The sequence below is a fragment of the Phascolarctos cinereus genome, unplaced genomic scaffold, assembly GCF_003287225.1.
Source record: "Phascolarctos cinereus isolate Bilbo 61053 unplaced genomic scaffold, phaCin_HiC Scaffold_1;HRSCAF=81, whole genome shotgun sequence".
Taxonomy (NCBI): domain Eukaryota; kingdom Metazoa; phylum Chordata; class Mammalia; order Diprotodontia; family Phascolarctidae; genus Phascolarctos; species Phascolarctos cinereus.
This window is the reverse complement of record NW_027555514.1, coordinates 170,490,027-170,508,437: the sequence shown is the minus strand read 5'-3', so window position 1 is coordinate 170,508,437 and position 18,411 is coordinate 170,490,027. Positions and strand designations below refer to the sequence as shown.

At 36.5% G+C, this 18,411-nt stretch overlaps 1 protein-coding gene across 6 annotated transcripts in view; it reads left to right on the top strand.

Moving 5' to 3' along the window:
• The window catches only part of FGFR1OP2 (FGFR1 oncogene partner 2), a 31,530-nt gene that overhangs the window by 5,351 nt on the left and 7,768 nt on the right, over positions 1 to 18,411 (top strand). For 3 of the 6 annotated variants that reach the window (XM_020965091.2, XM_020965089.2, XM_020965093.2), the window contains exons 2-4: positions 6,595 to 6,731; positions 10,633 to 10,750; positions 16,034 to 16,176. In XM_020965091.2, the coding sequence (XP_020820750.1) occupies positions 6,597 to 6,731; positions 10,633 to 10,750; positions 16,034 to 16,176 (396 nt within the window). In that variant the 5' untranslated portion in view covers positions 6,595 to 6,596. Of the gene's footprint in view, positions 1 to 4,536; positions 4,594 to 5,979; positions 6,120 to 6,594; positions 6,732 to 10,632; positions 10,751 to 16,033; positions 16,177 to 18,411 lie in introns of all 6 variants that reach the window. The other 3 variants (XM_078154993.1, XM_020965090.2, XM_078154991.1) reach the window with 3 other exon arrangements.

The following is an 18,411-nucleotide window of genomic DNA, read 5'->3' as shown; positions in this document are numbered from 1 at the left end:
ACATGACTGTAATATAGGCAAGATACAAGAGAAATAAAAATAGTATCCACTTGACTTCTGAAATAAATGCGAAGATCCTATTTAGGGGAAAAACATTTACAGCAGTTAGATCACATTTGAATTTACAAGTAAGTGTCCAATTAAAACATAATTTTATGTCACTTCATTTGTCAGTCTTTACAATATAGTGGAACTGTGTTACTTCTATTTTTTTTATATTGTTGATTTTTCATTCATAATATGCCTATCCTTCATAAAAATAATAGTATATATAACATGCTTTAAAATTTACAAAGTGCTTTACATACATGGTAGGAGCAGCATCTACCAGAGTCCCCCACCACGTGGGCTGGTGTACTTCTTTTCCTTAAAAGTTACTGAAACCATCCTCAAGACATAATTGCTTCAGAGAACTAAAGACTGACCAGTGGAATCACTTCCTAGTCACCTGAGTACAGAAAACTATAGGTATTCCAGCTTCTCTCTGTTGTTTGGCTGGCAGACCACTGTGGGCACCTCAGAAGCAAGGGGATCTCTGTTCCTTTGTTGAATATCTTTCTCCTGCTATGACTTTGTAAATCTCTTTTTGTTAGAGTTATATGAACTAGTAGTGTCTCATTTCTTATAATATTGTACCTAAACTAACAGGGTACCTGCTAGAGTGGAGCCCAGCCCACAACAACTATTTTTTTAACTAGACCTGTCAATATATTGTTATAGGAAACTGCCATTAAGAAAAGTCCCTCTACTGATGCAGAACAACTACTGTTCTGTAATTTAGAGAGCTGCCTGGAGGACTGAGATGTTATGTGATTTGTACATCTTGTGCCAGTCATTGTTTGTGTCCAAGGCGGGTCTTCCTGACTTCGGAGCTATCAGTGAAGACTTCCTGACTATTCTAGCTAGCCTCATTATTATATTTCTCTAGTCTTCGGCCCTTATCAATATTTACAATACAATTTTTAGCACTTAATTGTATGTTGTCTTTCCTTAGATTTACTTATACAACTAGTTTATAACTGAGACATTTATTGAGTACTTTTATTATATGCAAGGCATTGTGCTTCAGGGAGTACCCTAGAAACTGTCTCAATCTTCCAAGGCTTAAGTGGGATTGGGGGGGGAGGGAGCTGGATGAGATTACAGCATTTACACAGATAAGTAAATAAAAGATAATTTGAGTGGGAAAGAGAGAACAAATAATGGGGGGGAGGGAGAAGAATCAAGAAATACTTCAAGAAGGACATAGCACTTGATGAGACTTGAAGCAAACTAAAGATTCTGAAAGACACAGGTTAGTATAAAGTACATCTCAGCCTTGGGAGATCATCTGTGCAGAGGCAGAGATCAGACATGGAATGCTAAGTTGAGGAAGAAACAGCCAGAAGGCCAGGTTTTTTGGAATGAAAGGGAATGATATGAAATATATTTAATTGAAAAGATATGCCAAGATTTGTACCTCAAGATTGTCAAGAACTTTAAATTATAGTCTGAGGAGTTTGTAGTTTCTTCTGAAAGGATTAGGGAGCTAGTGAAGATTTAAGCAGGAAAGTATGGCAAGACCTGTGCCTTAGCAAGATTATTTTCATAGTTATGCATAGAATATATTAGACCAAAATAAAAGCAAAAGAAGGGAAGATCAATTAGCAAGCTACTGCAGTAATCCAGACAAGGAATTATGGGAATCTGATTAAGGGTGGTGGGTACCTCTGTGAACAGAGAGAAGAGGATGAGTGGGGAGAAATGTTGTGGAGGCAGAATCTACAAAATGGAGACCAATTGAATCTGGGGCATGGAGAAGATTGACGAGTTAAGAGCTGCTCAGTCTGGGTAGCTGAGAGTGATAGCAGCCTCAACAGAAATAGCAGTTTGGAGGAGGGATGGGTTTGGGGGAAAATCAGATGTTCCATTTTGAATATGTTGAATTTGAGATGCCTATGGAATGTACAAGGGGGAGCAGTTCAGCAAACAGTTGATAATATGCAACTGAAATTCAAAATAGAGTTTAGGACTGGATATAAAAATTTAAGAGTCATCTGCATTAAGATAATTGAACTCACTGAAGATGACAAGATCAAAAGAATGTTTAGAGAGAAGTGCTCATGATAGAGCCTTATGGATGCCCATATTTATTGGGCAAGACATGAATGATGATTCAGCAAAGGACGAGAAGGAAATGAGTCAGGTGAATATATAGGTGACCTAAAACAAAGCAGGAAAAATAATGTCTAGAGCTGCAAAGAAGCCAAGAAGAAAGGTCTGAGAAAATGCCATTGGATTTAGCAGTTGAAGTTATTGGTAACCTTGAAAGTAACTAGGTGAGACAATATCCTGGATGAACTGCTGGCTGGGCTTGGAGTCAAAAAGACCCAAGTTCAAATCCAACCTTAGATACTTACTGGGGGCAACTGGGTGGCACACTGGATAGAGAACCGACCCTGGAGTCAGGAGGACCTGAGTTCAAATCCAGCCTCAGGCACTTGACACTTACTACCTGTGTGACCCTGGGCAAGTCACTTAACCCCATTGCCTAGCTCCCCCCACCCCCAGGGGGAAAAAAAAAGATGCTTATTGGCTGTGTGACCTGGGCAAATATTTCACCTCTATCTTCCTCAGTTTCCTCAACTATAAAATGAGGATAATAATAGCACCTTACAGAGTTGTTGTGAGGATCAAGTGAGATAGTATTTATAAAGCATTTAGCGTAGTGCCTGGTACACATATTAGCCCCTTAATAAATGCTTGTTCTCTTCCCTTTCTGCTTGGAGAGAGCAGTTTCAGTCAAATTAGTGTCATCAGAAATCACATTGATAGTTTCAATAAATGAGTAGGAAGTGAGGAAATAGAAGCAGCCTTTCTAGGTATTTGGTTCTAAAAGGAAGAATTTTTTTTTTTTAGGATGGGCAGTGGGGTTAAGTGACTTGCCCACAGTCACACAGCTAGTAAGTGTTATGTGTCTGAGGCCAGATTTGAACTCAGCTTCTCCTGAATCCAGGGCCAGTGCTCTATCCACTGTGCCACCTAGTTGCACCTGAAAGGAAGAACTGAGAATCCTCCTCTTGGATTATAGGAACTCAACATAGGTCTCAGTGGAGGGCCCTTCAAGGCAATTGATTTGCCCTCACCTACCTCCAAACGAGAAAGAAAGAAAAAACAAAACTCCTTTTACAGACATATATATTCAGTCAAAATAAATTTCTATATTGTCCATGTCCAAAAACAAAAATACCTCATTCTGTATTATGAAGTCTTCACGTCTCCGTCAGGAGGTGGGTAGTATGGTTCATCATCATCTTGTTCTGAATTCAGTCTGTCAGAATTATTTGTCTTTATTGTTCTCCTAGTTCTGCTCTCTTTACTCAGCATCAGTTTATACAAGAGTTACCAGGTTTCTCTTAAACCATCCCCTTCATCATTTCTCACAGAACAGTAGTATTCTGTCCATCTTTATAATGTAATTTGTTTATCCGTATGTCAATGTATAGGCAATCCCCTCAGTTTCCAGTTCTTCACCATCTCAGGAAAAAAAAAAGGGGTGGGGGGAAGCTGTACATATGTTTGTGTATCCTTAGTTGAAAGTTTGTTTGGCTGAGGACTAATCCATCCCTTAATCTATTATCTCTCTAATTCCCTTGTCCTTCCCGTTTCTCTGTAGAGTGACATCTACTTCTGTACACAACTGTGCATATGTATATTCTTCCCTCCTGTGACCTTTTCAGATGAGTGAGGTTTAGGTCTCAGCTGCCTCCTTCACCACTTCTCTCTCATTTGTATAGACCTCTACTTAGTTATCCCAGTTATGTGAGATAATTTTCCCTTTCCTTCCTTTGCTTTCCCTCTCTTTCTGTTGTTCTTATAAGATCATCAAGATACAACAGAACCACTTCTGAGCCTTCTGACTGATTAGGCTCCTTTATGACTCCTAATGATGACAGAGTTCAGAAGGACACATATATCTCCTCATATTAAAATGGAATCCATTTATCCTTGTTTAGATCTTTCTGATCATTCATTTTTTACCTTTTTATGTTTCTTTTGACTCTTATGCTTATTCTTCAGAGTTTCTACATGTATATGTATATATATGTGTATATTCAGTTGTGCAGTACAGTATGTGTATGTACACACACACACATACATATATATATGTACACTTGTATATGTGTGCGTGTATATGTGCATACACACATATACTGCATAATTGGCCTGAACTTCATTCATGTGAAACTGAGACAGAATAGCATATAATCTAGCTGGTAAGTGTCTGAGGCCAAATCTGAACTCAGATTTTTCTAACTCCCTGCCCAGCACTTTTATGCAGGATATTGTCCCACCTAGCTGCGTTCAACTGTTGATCCAATGGCATTTTGACAGTTCTCTTTTTGGTTTCTTTGCAGCTTTGAACATTACCCACTATAATGGACTGGGGAGTTTAGAATATGATATTCTAGAAGGCAAAGTATATTAAGTGGTGGCTGGTAAAAATGTGTATGATTCTGACTCTGGCTCTTCAACACTTGAATTCTTTCTTTCCAGCTGCTTGTAGCATTTTTCCATTGACTGGAAGCTCTGGAATTTTACTAAAATGTTCCGGTGAGTTCTCATTTTGGGGTTTCAGGAGGTGACTGATGGATTCCTTTTCTACTTTACCCCCTGGTTCTCATTGATCTGGATAGTTTTCTTTTGTGATATCTTGGAATATATATATAGGCTCTTTTTTCAGTCATGACTTTCAGGTAGTTCAGTGATTCCTAAATTAGCTCTCCTTGATTTGTTTTCAGTCTTTTGACTTTATTTTAATATTTCTTGTCTCATGGAGTCAATAGCTTCTATTTGGGCCGTTCTGTTTTCAGAGAGTATGTTGCTTGGGCAAAGTTTTATAGCTTTTTTGTCAAGCTTTTTATTCCTCTTTCAATTTCTTCCGTAGAAAGAAAAAAAATCATCTCTTCCATTTTCCAATTTTTTCCTCTAGTGTTCTCATTTTATTTACAAAACATTTTCAATTTTTTAAAAACTCTTGCTTCATTTCTTCTAGGAATTCTGGTTGAATCTGTGCCCAAGCTGTGTTTTTCTTTGAGGTTTTGCTTATAGCTATTTGGTCTTCTTCTGGATTTGTGTCTTGAGTATCCCTATCAAAATAATAGCTTTTTACAGTGGGATTCTTTTGTTTGTTTGTTTTTGAGCTTGCTTATTCTTCCAGCTTACTTCCTGTCTAGATTCAATATTAGGACTAGGCTCTTCACACTTCTGGAGGAAATACCTAGACTGGTCCTGTTGCTCTTTTGTTTGAATATAAATGTTGTAGTATTCCAGGATCTCAGGGCAGTTTAAGCTGGTGACCAACAAGCATTCAGTGCTCCCAAAGTGATCTGATCCAGGGAAAAGTCTGATCGCTGTCCCCCGGGTCCAAGCAGCAAGCCTGTGGGCATGCCCACTTTATTATTTTCATAGACTACTGTTCCACTCAGCCCCTATTCATTAGCTGGAAAGTTCTACTGGTTCACTGAAAGAACTGTCAGCTCCCTTTGGTCTGGGATTCCTGCCCTGGTTATTCTTCTGACTGAGCTAAAAGCTGGAACCGAGATCTCACTTCACCCCTGGTTCCTGAGCCACACAGATGTTGTTTGCTTTTGAATTTGTAACTTGGTTGGTATACAGCCAAGGCCAGGAAAAGCTCCTCACCCTGGAATGCAGTAGGCGTCCTCAGTCCACCCCCAGTTCTGTGACCAGCAACTGGGTAGCGGTCAACAGCGCTGTCAGTCGGCACACAAGTTTAGGCCCCTCTCTGCTACATCTGGGGCCTCTTCTTACCCTGTTTCCCTGTGCTAGAATCCTCAAGGTTAGCTCCTGTTGCCACTGCCCACAGACTTCTTTGTCTCCCTGTTCTGTTGTGAGATAGAAAAATAATTCCCTGTAATTCTTGCCTCACTGGAACTCTCGGGTTTCATAATCAGAATTCAATCTGATATGTTTTTCTAGATCTCTTAGAAGGAGTTTTTTGAAGGGGAGCTTGCTGTCGTTCTTCCTGCTACTCTGTCATCTTGGCTCTGCCTCCCCCAACTCCACTTTGACCATCCTGTGACACTCTACCAAGCCATAAGTCTGCAGCCTCCCCCAAGGTTCTGCTCTTGTCTTTTTTCATTGAAGAATATTAGGATGGGGTAAGCCTGTACAGAGATGGAAACCAAGGAGGAAAGAGCAGTTGATGGTGCAGGGGAGTTTTGAGTTAAGAAGAGAGGAGAGGAGGAAAGTTGTTTCTGGTTCTGTTATTTTAGTATGACTCAGTAGTCATATTTTGGTCCTACATATTACTGCACATATTTTTGTTAGTCCTTAATTTTATAAACTGTGGGTGGTGGTTTTTATATTTTTGTAGAGAAAACCTGAGGACATGGTTAAAATAGAATGACAAAGATATCATGTATCACACAGGGATGCCTCTTTTCTGGAGAATGAACCATGCTGATACAGTGTTGTTTTAGGGCTTATAACTAAATGCCACCAAAAAAAAAATCAAAACAAACTTGATGTTACTATATGTAAGGTAGCAACCATAGAACACAAACATGATTTTACTTATTCCCTGTCCTATAGAAATGAGCTGCACAATTGAAAAAGCTCTTGCAGATGCTAAAGCACTCGTTGAACGATTAAGAGACCATGACAATGCAGCAGAATCTCTGATTGAACAAACTACAGCTCTCAACAAGCGAGTAGAAGCAATGAAACAGGTTTGTACGTCTTTTTTTATTACTTCATTATAAAAGCAAACATTCATTTATTTTAGATGTATCTTGAGCTGCATCAGTGTTTAGTTAGTACCTATTTGCATCTGTAATTCTCTAGATTTAGGAGAGGACAAACTACTCCTAGAGGGCCCCTGTGAGCTAAGAATTAGGTTTTTAATAGGTTTTCGTATTTTTAAACACAATAAAACTTTATTCAAAAATGTGAAAATCATTTTTAGTAGTCCTAGAACTTAAAAGTAATTTGACATTTTGAATTAAGATCTTAACTTTAAACATTGGTCTATGTAGCTTATAGCATTTAATGTTTACTTTCAATTTTAGCATATTTGGGTACAGATAGTCTCACCTACTTTTTCTTTATAGTTCGGTTTCATGTACTTTTTCTGCCAGATGAAGTTTGGTGAGTGACCTTCAAAGCTGTCTAGTCCAAACCCCTCATTTTACAGAAGACAAAACTGAAATGTAGGAAGGTTAAATTAAATTTACATAGGCAGTCAGCTTCAGATGTATGTGAACTGAAATCCTGTGCCTCCAGAGTTTTTCTGCCGAGCCTCCTATTATAATGTGTATGCTTTTATAAATTTGAAGAGGTAATACATTTTGTCCCTGCTGATATACCTGTATAAAAGTACAAGAAATTGATATTGCTTATGACTAAGAGTGACTAGATAATTCTTTTTAATAATAGTTCTGCATAGTACATGGATTTCTGTAGCCAATAAAAAATGCACTGTTAGAAAAGTACTATTATAATTTTTCATTGTGGCAGTCCTTTCTAGAACATGGGCTCTTTAGCACTACTGGCATTAAAGCAGGATACACTTAAAATGTTAAAAATACACATGCATATTTTGTCTTCTTTAAAATAGGATATTTACAACTAGTAATATGCCAGAGGCATAGTATTTCCAGTACTAGAAAGTTATTCAAGTACTCTTGAGTACATACCCCAGGGTTCAGTGTTCTGATGTTTCCTAATAGTTATTTTTTTGTCCTGGTAGAAGTTCATTGCCTTCTCTGTTTCCATATAGACAAGAAATCAGCTTCTTACAATAGGCTTATTTATAAATTGTAAGAAATATGCTTTCCCATGGAAACACTGTAGTTAAGTTCCCAGGTCATGTGCTTGGCAGTGTGAGAGGGGAAGGAGCCCCAGTAAGACTTGAGAATATGGCTGGTATTGAGGTGGTTTACATTGGTAGGAGATTCCTAGCCTGTCCAGCTCCTCAACTCTGAAACTCCAAAATATAGGCCAGTACTTTCTTATCTCTTTTCTTCTGGGGGGAGGGCCTTAAATATTGTTTCATGAACTTTGAATATTCTTAATTTTAAGCAAATTCAATTCACAGAATTCCAAAGTTACAGAATTATTTTTCTTTTTTAAAATTTTCTTTTTATTCTGTGCTAAACTTTTCCCTTCTCTACCCTGCCCCCACCCACTGAAAAGGCAAGAAGTTGTTTTTGTTGTTGTTCAGCCATATCTGGCTCTTCATGCCCCCTTTTGGGGGTTTTTCATGGCAGAGATACTTGAGTGGTTTGCTATTCCCTTTTCCAGCTCATTTTAGAAATGAGGAAACTGAGGCAAACACAGTTAAGTGACTTGCCCAGGGTTACACAACTAATAAGTGTCTGAGGCTGGATTTGAGCTCAGGTTTTCCTGACTTTAGACCCAGCACTCTGTCCACTGCCCCATCTAGTTGCCCTCACAATACCAATAAAACATATGAAGTCATTCAAAACAGATTTCCACACATTAGCCATGTTTGGGGGTGGGGAGGGGTTGGAATTAGAATAAGAAAAATTTAAAAAGAGAAAAAAATGTGCTTGAGTCTATACTCTGAGTCTGTCAGTTCTCTGTCTGTTAAGTGGGTAGAATTTTTCTTCATGAGTCCTCTGGAATTGTCATGGATCATTGTATTGATCAGAGTTGCTAAGTCTTTCATAGTTAATTATCTTTACAATCTTGCTGTTTCTGTTCTCTTGGTTCTATTCACGTCACTCTGCATTAGTTCATAGAAGTCTTCCCAGGTTTTTCTGAAACTATCCCCTTCTTTTTTTACAACACAGTAATATTCCATCACATCCACATATCATAATTTGTTCAGCCATTCACCAATTAATGCATATCCCCTCAGTTTTCTGGTCTTTGCTATCACAAAAAGAGCAGCTTTAATATTTTTGTACATATGGGTTCTTTTCCTTTTTCTTTGATCTCTTTGTGGTATAGACCTAGTAGCAGTATTTCTGGGTCAAAGAGTATGCACAGTTTATACCCTTTTGGGCATAGTTCCAAATTGTTCTCCAGAATGGTTGAACCAGTTCACAGTTCCACCAACAGTATATTAGTGTATCTTTTTCCCATCTCTCCTCCAGCATTTGTTGTTTTCCTTTTCTGTTTTCTTAGCCAATCTGATGGGTGTGAGGTGGTATCTTTGCATTTCTTTGATTATTAGTGATTTAGAGCATTTTTCACATAACCTTTGATAGCTTCAGTGTTTTCCTCTGAAAACTGCCTGTTTGTATCCTTTGATTATTATCATTTAGGGAATGGCTCTTTTTTTTATAAATTTGACTCAGTTCCCTGGTTATAGAATTTTTTTAAAATTAGTTTATTTTGATTTATCAACAATCACTTCCATATGCTTTTGTGTTTAAAATTTTTCTCCCCCTTCCTCCCCACCACCCTCCCCAATACAGCACACAATCTGATATAGGCTATACATTTACATTCCTATGAAACATATTTTCACATTAGTGAAGTTGTAAGTAAAAATTAAACTGGTTATAGAATTTTAAAAGGAGGAAATCCTCATTTTATAAAATCTCAAACTTCCAGCATAGAGATTTGTAGATTTTAATACTATGTAAGGTCAGTTCTATACTGCTGAAGTATAATTTTGCAGCCCAGCTCCACTAACAGCAAATTCCCAAATCAGAGTTCCAGGAGCAGTTTCTAGAGAATTGGGGTCATTAGGCTAGGAAATTTTTCCTTTGTCCCCAGTAGTCAAGGGAAATCACAGCAGTAATAGACTGATGTCATAGTTGGAAAAGTGCTGCAAAATACACAAGTAGTAAACTACAATCCCCGGTATACTTTGGGGATAGGTCAAAAGTTTTCATTTCAAGGCTGTGGGAACTGTTTTCTTGAGGAATGCCACTCTGATTTCTCAGTATAAGTCAATAGTAAAATATAACTTACTTTTCAGAAATTTACCATATTGCAAGCTTTTCAAGAATATGTAAAGAGACTCATGTAGTATAGTTTCTAACAAATAAAATAATGAAACAGACTAACATTTACATTTGTTATTGTAATTATCTGAAACAGTTAATACACCTTCCCATCTCTAGTGATATAAGTTCTGTATGTAAACAGTTCAATGAACTAGATGTAAAAATGACTGATTAATTTTTCAAATTGATAATAAAAATTATATGAAAAGAGCTGAAAATATGTTGTCTCATTTGCATGTATCATAGGAATATTCACAGAGAGGCACTATGCCATAGTGGATATAAGGCTAGCATCAACCTCTGAAAGACATGGGTTCTATCTAGTCTTTCCTTCACCGTATGCAAGTCTTGTAACCATGGGAAAGGGTTAACCTCTCAGTGCACCAAGCAGCTTTCTATGAGTTATGGATGAATTGCTAAATTATATTCATGGAAAGAAGGGAAATTCCACCAGGAGTTCCCCTGTGCTAGTAAAATCACAGCTACTGATCTCACTCCCCAAAAAAGGGCCATTCAGAGAGTAAATTGCTTATTGATTTGTAAGAAATAGTGTGTAACTGACATCAAAAAATTAGGTTCCAATTTTTTTTTTAGCAAACTGAATATTTCTTTTATGAAATTATTTTTCTCCTTCAATCTTTACAATTAGTATCAAGAAGAAATTCAAGAACTTAATGAGGTTGCAAGACACCGACCACGTTCTACATTAGTTATGGGAATTCAGCAAGAAAACAGACAGATCAGAGAATTGCAGCAAGAAAATAAAGGTAAGTTAAAGTGCTTCTAATTACGATAAATTAAGAATGAAACCTCTTCAGTGGCTGTGAGACTGGATTGTTTTCTGAATTTAAAATAAATCAATAAGTTTTGATTTATTATAAGCAAATATTGATATAGCTAATTGAACTTGCTTTGCAGTTATTTACTTTTAAATAAATTAATTTCAGTACACTAAATGTCATGATATTTTTGTCATTTTAAAGTCTACATCAGAATTCTTTGTCCATTTGTTACCATTCATTTCCCCCTTGTGTTTATACAATAGAGTATATTCTGTTTTTCTGGTTCTGCCTTAATTGCTTTGCATTATTTTCCAGTATCATAGAATTTTAGAGTTACAAGGGAATTCACTGGCCATGTAGTCTAGCCCATGCCTGAATAAGAATCTCATCTACTGCATAATTCCTCTCCTCTCATTCCTTTTTTTCCCTCTACTCCCTCCTTCTCCCATTGAGAAGGCAAGAATTAAAATACCCATTTTGTATATATGAAGTCATACAAAATATATTTCCACATTATACATGTTCTGAAAGAAAAAAGGCAAAGAGAAAAAGTATGCTTCAATCTTCACTCTGAGTCAGTAATTTCTCTATCTGGAATAGATAGCATTTTTCTATCAAGAGTTCTTTGAAATTGTGGTGGATCATTGATCCAGTCTTGCTGTTTCTGTATAAATTTTTCTCCTGGTTCTGGTCATTTCACTTTGCATCAGTTCATATAGGTCTTCCCAGGTTTTTCTGAAACCATCCCTTCATCATTGCTTATAGCACAGAAGTATTCCATCACATTCATATACCATAATTTGTTCAGCCATTCTCATTCACTTTTCAATCCTTTGCAGTTTGACTTCTGACTCCATCACTCAGCTGAAACTGTTCTCTCTGAAGTTAACAGTTATCTTGTAATTGCCAAATCTGAGGGCCTTTTCTCAGTACTCATCCTTCTTGACCTCTCTATAATATTTGACACTATCCACTACCTTCTTCCCTTAGATAGTCTTTCCTCTCCCATTTCCTTCCAAATTTCTCTATTTCTATTAAGAAAACCACTGTTCTTCCAGGCACTCACATTCACAATCTCAGAGTCATCCTTTACTCCTCATTACTTGCATCCACTCACATAGCCATTACCGTAGTTTAGGCCTCCATCAGCTCCTCCCTAAAGCATTAAAAAACCTCCTAATTGATATCCCTGCTTGAGGTCTGTCCCACTCTCCTGGCTGTCTTCCACATTTATGCGAAGAGGAGAAGCACACTTCTGAGTATATCACTCTCATACATATGTTGCAGGTCAGTCCACAGTGGACTGGAGGAGGATTAAGAGGGTAGTGCCAGATGCAAAAGAGATTGCAGGATAGAAGAGTCAAAGATAACTCCAAGGCTTTTAGGGTGAGATGACGGCATTTCCCTTAAAAGAGAAATTAGAAGAGGGGTCGTATTTGGGGGGGGAAAGATGATGAGTTTGGTTTTAGACATATTAAGAGTAAGGTGCTAACATCCAGTTGAAAATACACAACTGGAACTCTGGGGAGATACTAGAGATGGAAATGGAGATTTGGGAGCTATTACATAGAGGTTGTATTTGAAACTTTGAGATCACTGAGGGATAGTGTGTAGAGAAGCTAGTATAGGGCCCTGGAAAGAATCCTAGATAACACCTACACTTGACAGGTGAGAAGAGAATATAGAATCAGCAAAGCATAAGTCAGAAAGGCAGAAGGAAAATTATAAAAGTTCTTTGTCATAGAAACCTAGGGGAAAATGTGTCTGGTGCCTTTGAGAGGTCAAGGAGAATAAAAAGCAGCATGAGTTCCCACTTGATAAATGATCAAAGGATATAAACAGGCAGTTTTCAGATAAAGAAATTAAAGCTATCTGTAGTCATGAAAAAATGCTCTACATCACTATTGATTAGAGAAATGCAAATCAAAACAACTCTGAGGTACCACCTCACACCTATCAAATTAGCGAATATGACAGAAAAGGAAAATGATAAATGTTGGAGAAGATGTGGGAAAATTGGAACACTAATGCATAGTTGATAAGAGTTGTAAACTCATCCAAAATTCTGGAGAGCAATTTGGAACTATTTCTAAAGGTCAAAACTGTGCATACCCATTGATCCAATAATACCACTACTAGGTCTATATCCCAAAGAGATCATAAAAAATGGAACAGGACCCACATGTACAAAAATATTTATAGCAGCTCTTTTTATGCTGGCAAAGAATTGGAAATTGAAGGAATGCTCATCAGTTGGGGAATGGCTGAACAAGTTGTAGTATATAAATGTAATGGAATAATATTGTGCTATAAGAAATGATGAGTAGGCAGATTTCAGAAAAACCTAGAAAGATGTACATGAACTGATGCTGAATAAAGGGAGCAGAACCATTGTACACAGTAACAGTGACATTGTATGATGATCAGCTATGATTGCCTTACTTATTCTCAGTAATATAATGGTCTAATACAATTCCAAAAGACTCATGATGGAAAATGCTATCCACATCCAAAGAAAGAACTATGGCGTTGGTTTACTTATTGAAGCCTACTATTTTCACTTTTTTTTCTTTCTCGTGGTTTTTCCCTTTTGTTCTAGTTCTTTCACAACATGCTTAATGTGGAAATATGTTTAATATGATTGTACATATGTAACTTATATCATACCCTTTGACCCTGCAATACTACTTCTAGGTCTGTATCCCAAAGAGATCATAAAAAACAGGAAAAGGACCCACATGTACAAAAATATTTATTGTAGCTTTTTTTGTAGTGGCCAAGAATTGGAAATTGAGGGGTTCCCCATCAATTGGGGAATGGCTAAACAAGCTGTGGTATATAAATGTAATGGAATATTATTGTACTGTAAGAAATGATGAGCAGGCAGACTTCAGAAAAACCTGGAAAGACTTGTATGGACTGATGCTGAGTGAAATGAGCAGAACTAGGAAAACATTGTACACAGTAACAGCCACCTTGTACGATGACTAACTTTGGTAGACTTAGCCCTTCTCAGCAATGCAAGGATCTAAGACAGCTCCAAAAGACTTACAATGAAAAAAGCTATCCACATTCAGAGAAAGAACTATGGAATCTGAATGCAGATGGAAGCGTACTATTTGCTCTCCTTTTCTTTTGTTGTTTTGATTCTTCTTTCTTGTGGTTTCTCCCATTGGTTCTGATTCTTCCTTACATCATGAACTATTTCTAAAGGTCAAAACTGTGCATACCCGTTGATCCAACAATACCACTACTAGGTCTATATCCCAAAGACATCATAAAAAATGGAACAGGACCCACATGTACAAAAATATTTATAGCAGCTCTTTTTATGCTGGCAAAGAATTGGAAATTGAAGGAATGCTCATCGGTTGGGGAATGGCTGAACAAGTTGTGGTATATAAATGTAATGGAATAATATTGTGCTATAAGAAATGATGAGTAGGCAGATTTCAGGAAAACCTAGAAAGATGTATATGCTTAATATGAATGTATAAGTAAAGCCTATATTGCACACCGTCTTGAAGAGGGGGGAGGAGAGGGAGAGGAAGAGAATTTGAAACTCAAAATCTTACGGAAATGAATGTTGAAAACTAAAAGTTAATAAATTGTTTAATTTAAAAAAAACTTGTATCAGATTGCTTGCCATCTTGGAGGGGGAAGGGGAGGAAGGGAAGAGAAAAAAAATTTGGACCTTAAAATCTTATAAAAGTGGATGTTGAAAATGATCTTTACATGTAATTGGAAAAAATAAAATACTAGTAAGAAAAAAAAGTTAAAAAGGTGGGGGTAGGGGCAGCATGAGCACTAGATTTGGGGGTCAGAGGACATAGTGTTTACTACTTATGTGACAAAGTCACTTAACTCCTTAGGGTTTCTTCATCTGAAAAATAAGTGCTTCTGGTACATGACTTTCAAGGTGCCTCCCAATTCTAAATCTACAGCACTGTTGATGGAAGCATGAAGTCTAACTGTTCTGGATAGCAGTGTGAAAATAGTCATAGCCTTCTTTGTGGTAACCAAGAACTGGAAACAAAGGTGTTGTGTTCATCCATTAAGAAAGGGCTGAAAAAAAACTGGTGTATAGATATCCTGGAACATTATTGTGCAGTAAGAAATGATCAATGTGGGGAACTCAAAGAAACATGAGATTTGAATGAATGAATGAATGCAAAGTGAAGTGATGAATTAATAACAAAAAAAACCCATTTGTTAAGTGCTTACTATGTGCTACCCACTCTGATAAGCACTGAGGATACAAACAGAACAAGCTAGATAGTCCCTACTCTCAAAGGGAAAGCACTATTTTAATTAGAGTAAGCAATATATATATAAGACAGTTCAGCTCCAGGGCAGATTAAAAGGCCTGGCAATATTGAGGGTCAGCAGCAGACCAGATGACAATGCTAGGGGTTGGCAGAGCAGAACCTGTGTTGTTACATCCTACCACATCAGGCCCAGGACATTGACCATCCTACTTCAACTGAGGATATTGAGAGTTTTGCAGCCACTCATATCATTCATTCATTCAGTAAGCTGTATGCAGGATACTGTGCTAGGTCCTGAGAAAGATACAAAGATATGATTCCTGCCTTCAGTGACAAGTTGTGTTTATCTAAGTCTTTTCATCTCTTAAATTAAATCAGATGGAGATTGCAGATAGTCCAGTTGGGTAGGAAATGAAGGATCAGACTGTAGGTGGTTTCACAAGCTCAAAACTTGAATTTCAAGCCCAGAAAATTATACATTAGTAGGAAGTAATAGGGTCAGCTATTTGTTGGCCCTGATGGATGATCATTCTCCTACATATATGTATATACACCCTTAGTGAGAAGTGTGGATTTGCATAGGGACCATCCATGGGTTATACACAATGGAAGTATTTGTAAGAAGGGCACACACCAAGAGGGGCAGGTCATGCCTCTGATGTTGTAGCATTGTTGGGGTCTTCTAGAGATGTTACACTGCTCTCTACTGACAGTGAAATTTATGCTACCCATTCTTAAGGTCCCTTAATACCATCCATTAAAGATACTTAGTAAGCTTTTTCCCTGCAGGGAGAAGATACTGCTCAGCCAGCTCTTTCAGCCAGCTTCACCTTCTTTTTCTAGGGTAAAATAATTAATGAATAATCTTTTTTTTGTTTGCATTTTCATCAAGTTTTAACAAAAGACATCTTGCTTCTTAGAAAATGATTTCTTGTACCAAAAGGATTACTTAGCCTTTTTATTCCAAAATTTGAATAACATGTATTTTGATTTTTGATAGAATTACGCACATCTCTTGAAGAACACCAATCTGCTTTAGAACTCATAATGAGCAAGTACCGAGAGCAGATGTTTAGGTTGCTAATGGCCAGCAAAAAAGATGACCCAGGTATTATAATGAAGCTAAAGGAGCAACATTCCAAGGTATTTTTTTTTCTTTTTACCTAAACTTCTAAAAATGAAAAGGGGAACTATGGGTTAAGTTTATTTGCTTTGTTTTGTTCAGATTTTAAAAAAATACTCATGAATAACAGCAGCTTCATTTAAACATAGTCTTTTCAACTGTGGTTTCTTCCATTTCCATTCTTTATCTCCAAATTTGCAAAGTGTTTCTCTCTCATGTTTGATCTCCTGCCTTAAATTCTGATGTTTACTTTTATCTTTTGTATGGTGTATTAAAACAAAGTCTAGTTAGGGAAATACAGGTAAGTCTTTATTCAAAATTCTATTTTTCTAAGATGTATTTAAATAATATTTTGATCTTCTGCCTTTGTGTATTTCAAAATGACTTCCAGAAAATGAAAATACTGAAAACTCTAGGGAAAAAAAAACAGCAAACAACACAATGGTGACTTAATTCAGAAGCACTTTAAACCCTTGAGACTCATCATGAGATACTTATCTTTAAGTACTGAGACAACTTATTACTTATTCTAGAGGAACTTAATTTATCGGCTCTCAGAATTTTAGCAATTGAAAATTCTGGACAAGAATTAAAGGGGTTTTGATCCAGAATTTCTTTAACAATAGCCTTCATCTAGGTCACCAAGAAGAAAATAGGATTGTCAGATTTACCTTACTTTCTGTGAGATGAAAAAGCAGGAAAGGCAGAGTATGCTTTTAGCCATTTACCTCTTTAGACATCCATGGTTCTGTTGTCTAAGAAAAGACTGGGAAAATAGACTGGCTAATACTAACCTACATTCTTAGGAGATTGTCATGAAGGATAATCATAATTAACATTCCTCTCTCACAGCTGAAAAAATGAATCACAAGATAAACAAAAGGGAAGATCTAGAACTGAACAAACTGTTAAAATATAGAGGTAAAAGACTTACAGTGCCTTCTAAATGAGACCACTTAAGAAATGTACGTATTTCTAAGCACCACATGGCACTTTTATAAAAATAGATCCTGCATTGGGGCACAAATTGCAAATAAATATAAATGTACAGTAATATTAAATGTCCATTGTGGATCATAATGAAATAAAAATGATAATCAATTTATAGAACACAAGAAAAGATACAACCTATAGAGATTTAATATCCTACACAATGAGTGGTTCAAAGAACAAATCATAGAAACAATAATTATATGAAAGACAATGATAATCATAAACAACAGAAATAATAATTACATGAAAGACAGTGATAATGATGAAACAAAGAGACTATAGAACTGATGAATCCAATTAAAAAAACTATAGCTATTCAGTTAAAATATGGCTCTTGGGGAAAAATAAACTAGATAAAACTTTAATTTGATTAAAAAGAAGAAAGGTAAGTCAAATTAACAAAAATGAACAAGTAAAATCACAATGCAAAAGAAATAAAAACAATTATCAGAACTTACTGAATAAAGTTAGATGTCAACAAAACTTGGAATTCTATGTAATAGAGGATTATCTACAAAACTGTAACCAATAATAGATGTAACTATTGTTATAAATATTAACAGATGTAATTCAGAAAAGGAAATTGAACTAGCAGCTATTAAGGAACCCCTGGTCCAGAAGGATGTACATACATTTAACTGGATTAAAAAGAACCTATGTTGTTCTAAAGAATTGAGAGAGCATTTTTTACCAAATTCCTTTTTTGGAGAAAAATATAGTCCTAATACCAAAACTTATTAATTGTCATTAGATTGTGAAAGGCAAAGTCCCTGAAAGACAGGGACTTGTCTTTATGTCTTTCTTTGTATCCCCAGCACTTAACACAGTGCTTGGCACGTCATAGGTTACTTAAGAAGTATCTGTTGGCTGACTAAACTGGGAAAGCATAAAGCAAAGAAGAGAGCTATAGACCAGTATCACTAAGGACTATTTATTTTAAAATGTAAATTAAATCCTGGCCAAAGAATTGTTGCAATTTATCCAACAAGTCATTCCCTGTGATCAAATTGGATTTTTAACATAAAGACTCTGGTCGCTCAACATAAGGAAAATGAACAATCACTTTTGAAAATCCCAGGCCACATAATTATTTTAATAGCTGCCTAAAAAGCCTTTGAAAAAAATACTCTATTTACAATACTCATTTTTGCTATTAAAAAAAAACACTACAATGTATAGGCATGAAAGGATCTAAAACCAAAAACTAGCATTCCCAGTAAATCCAGAAAAGCAACGATACCTCCTTTTCCCGCTATTATTTG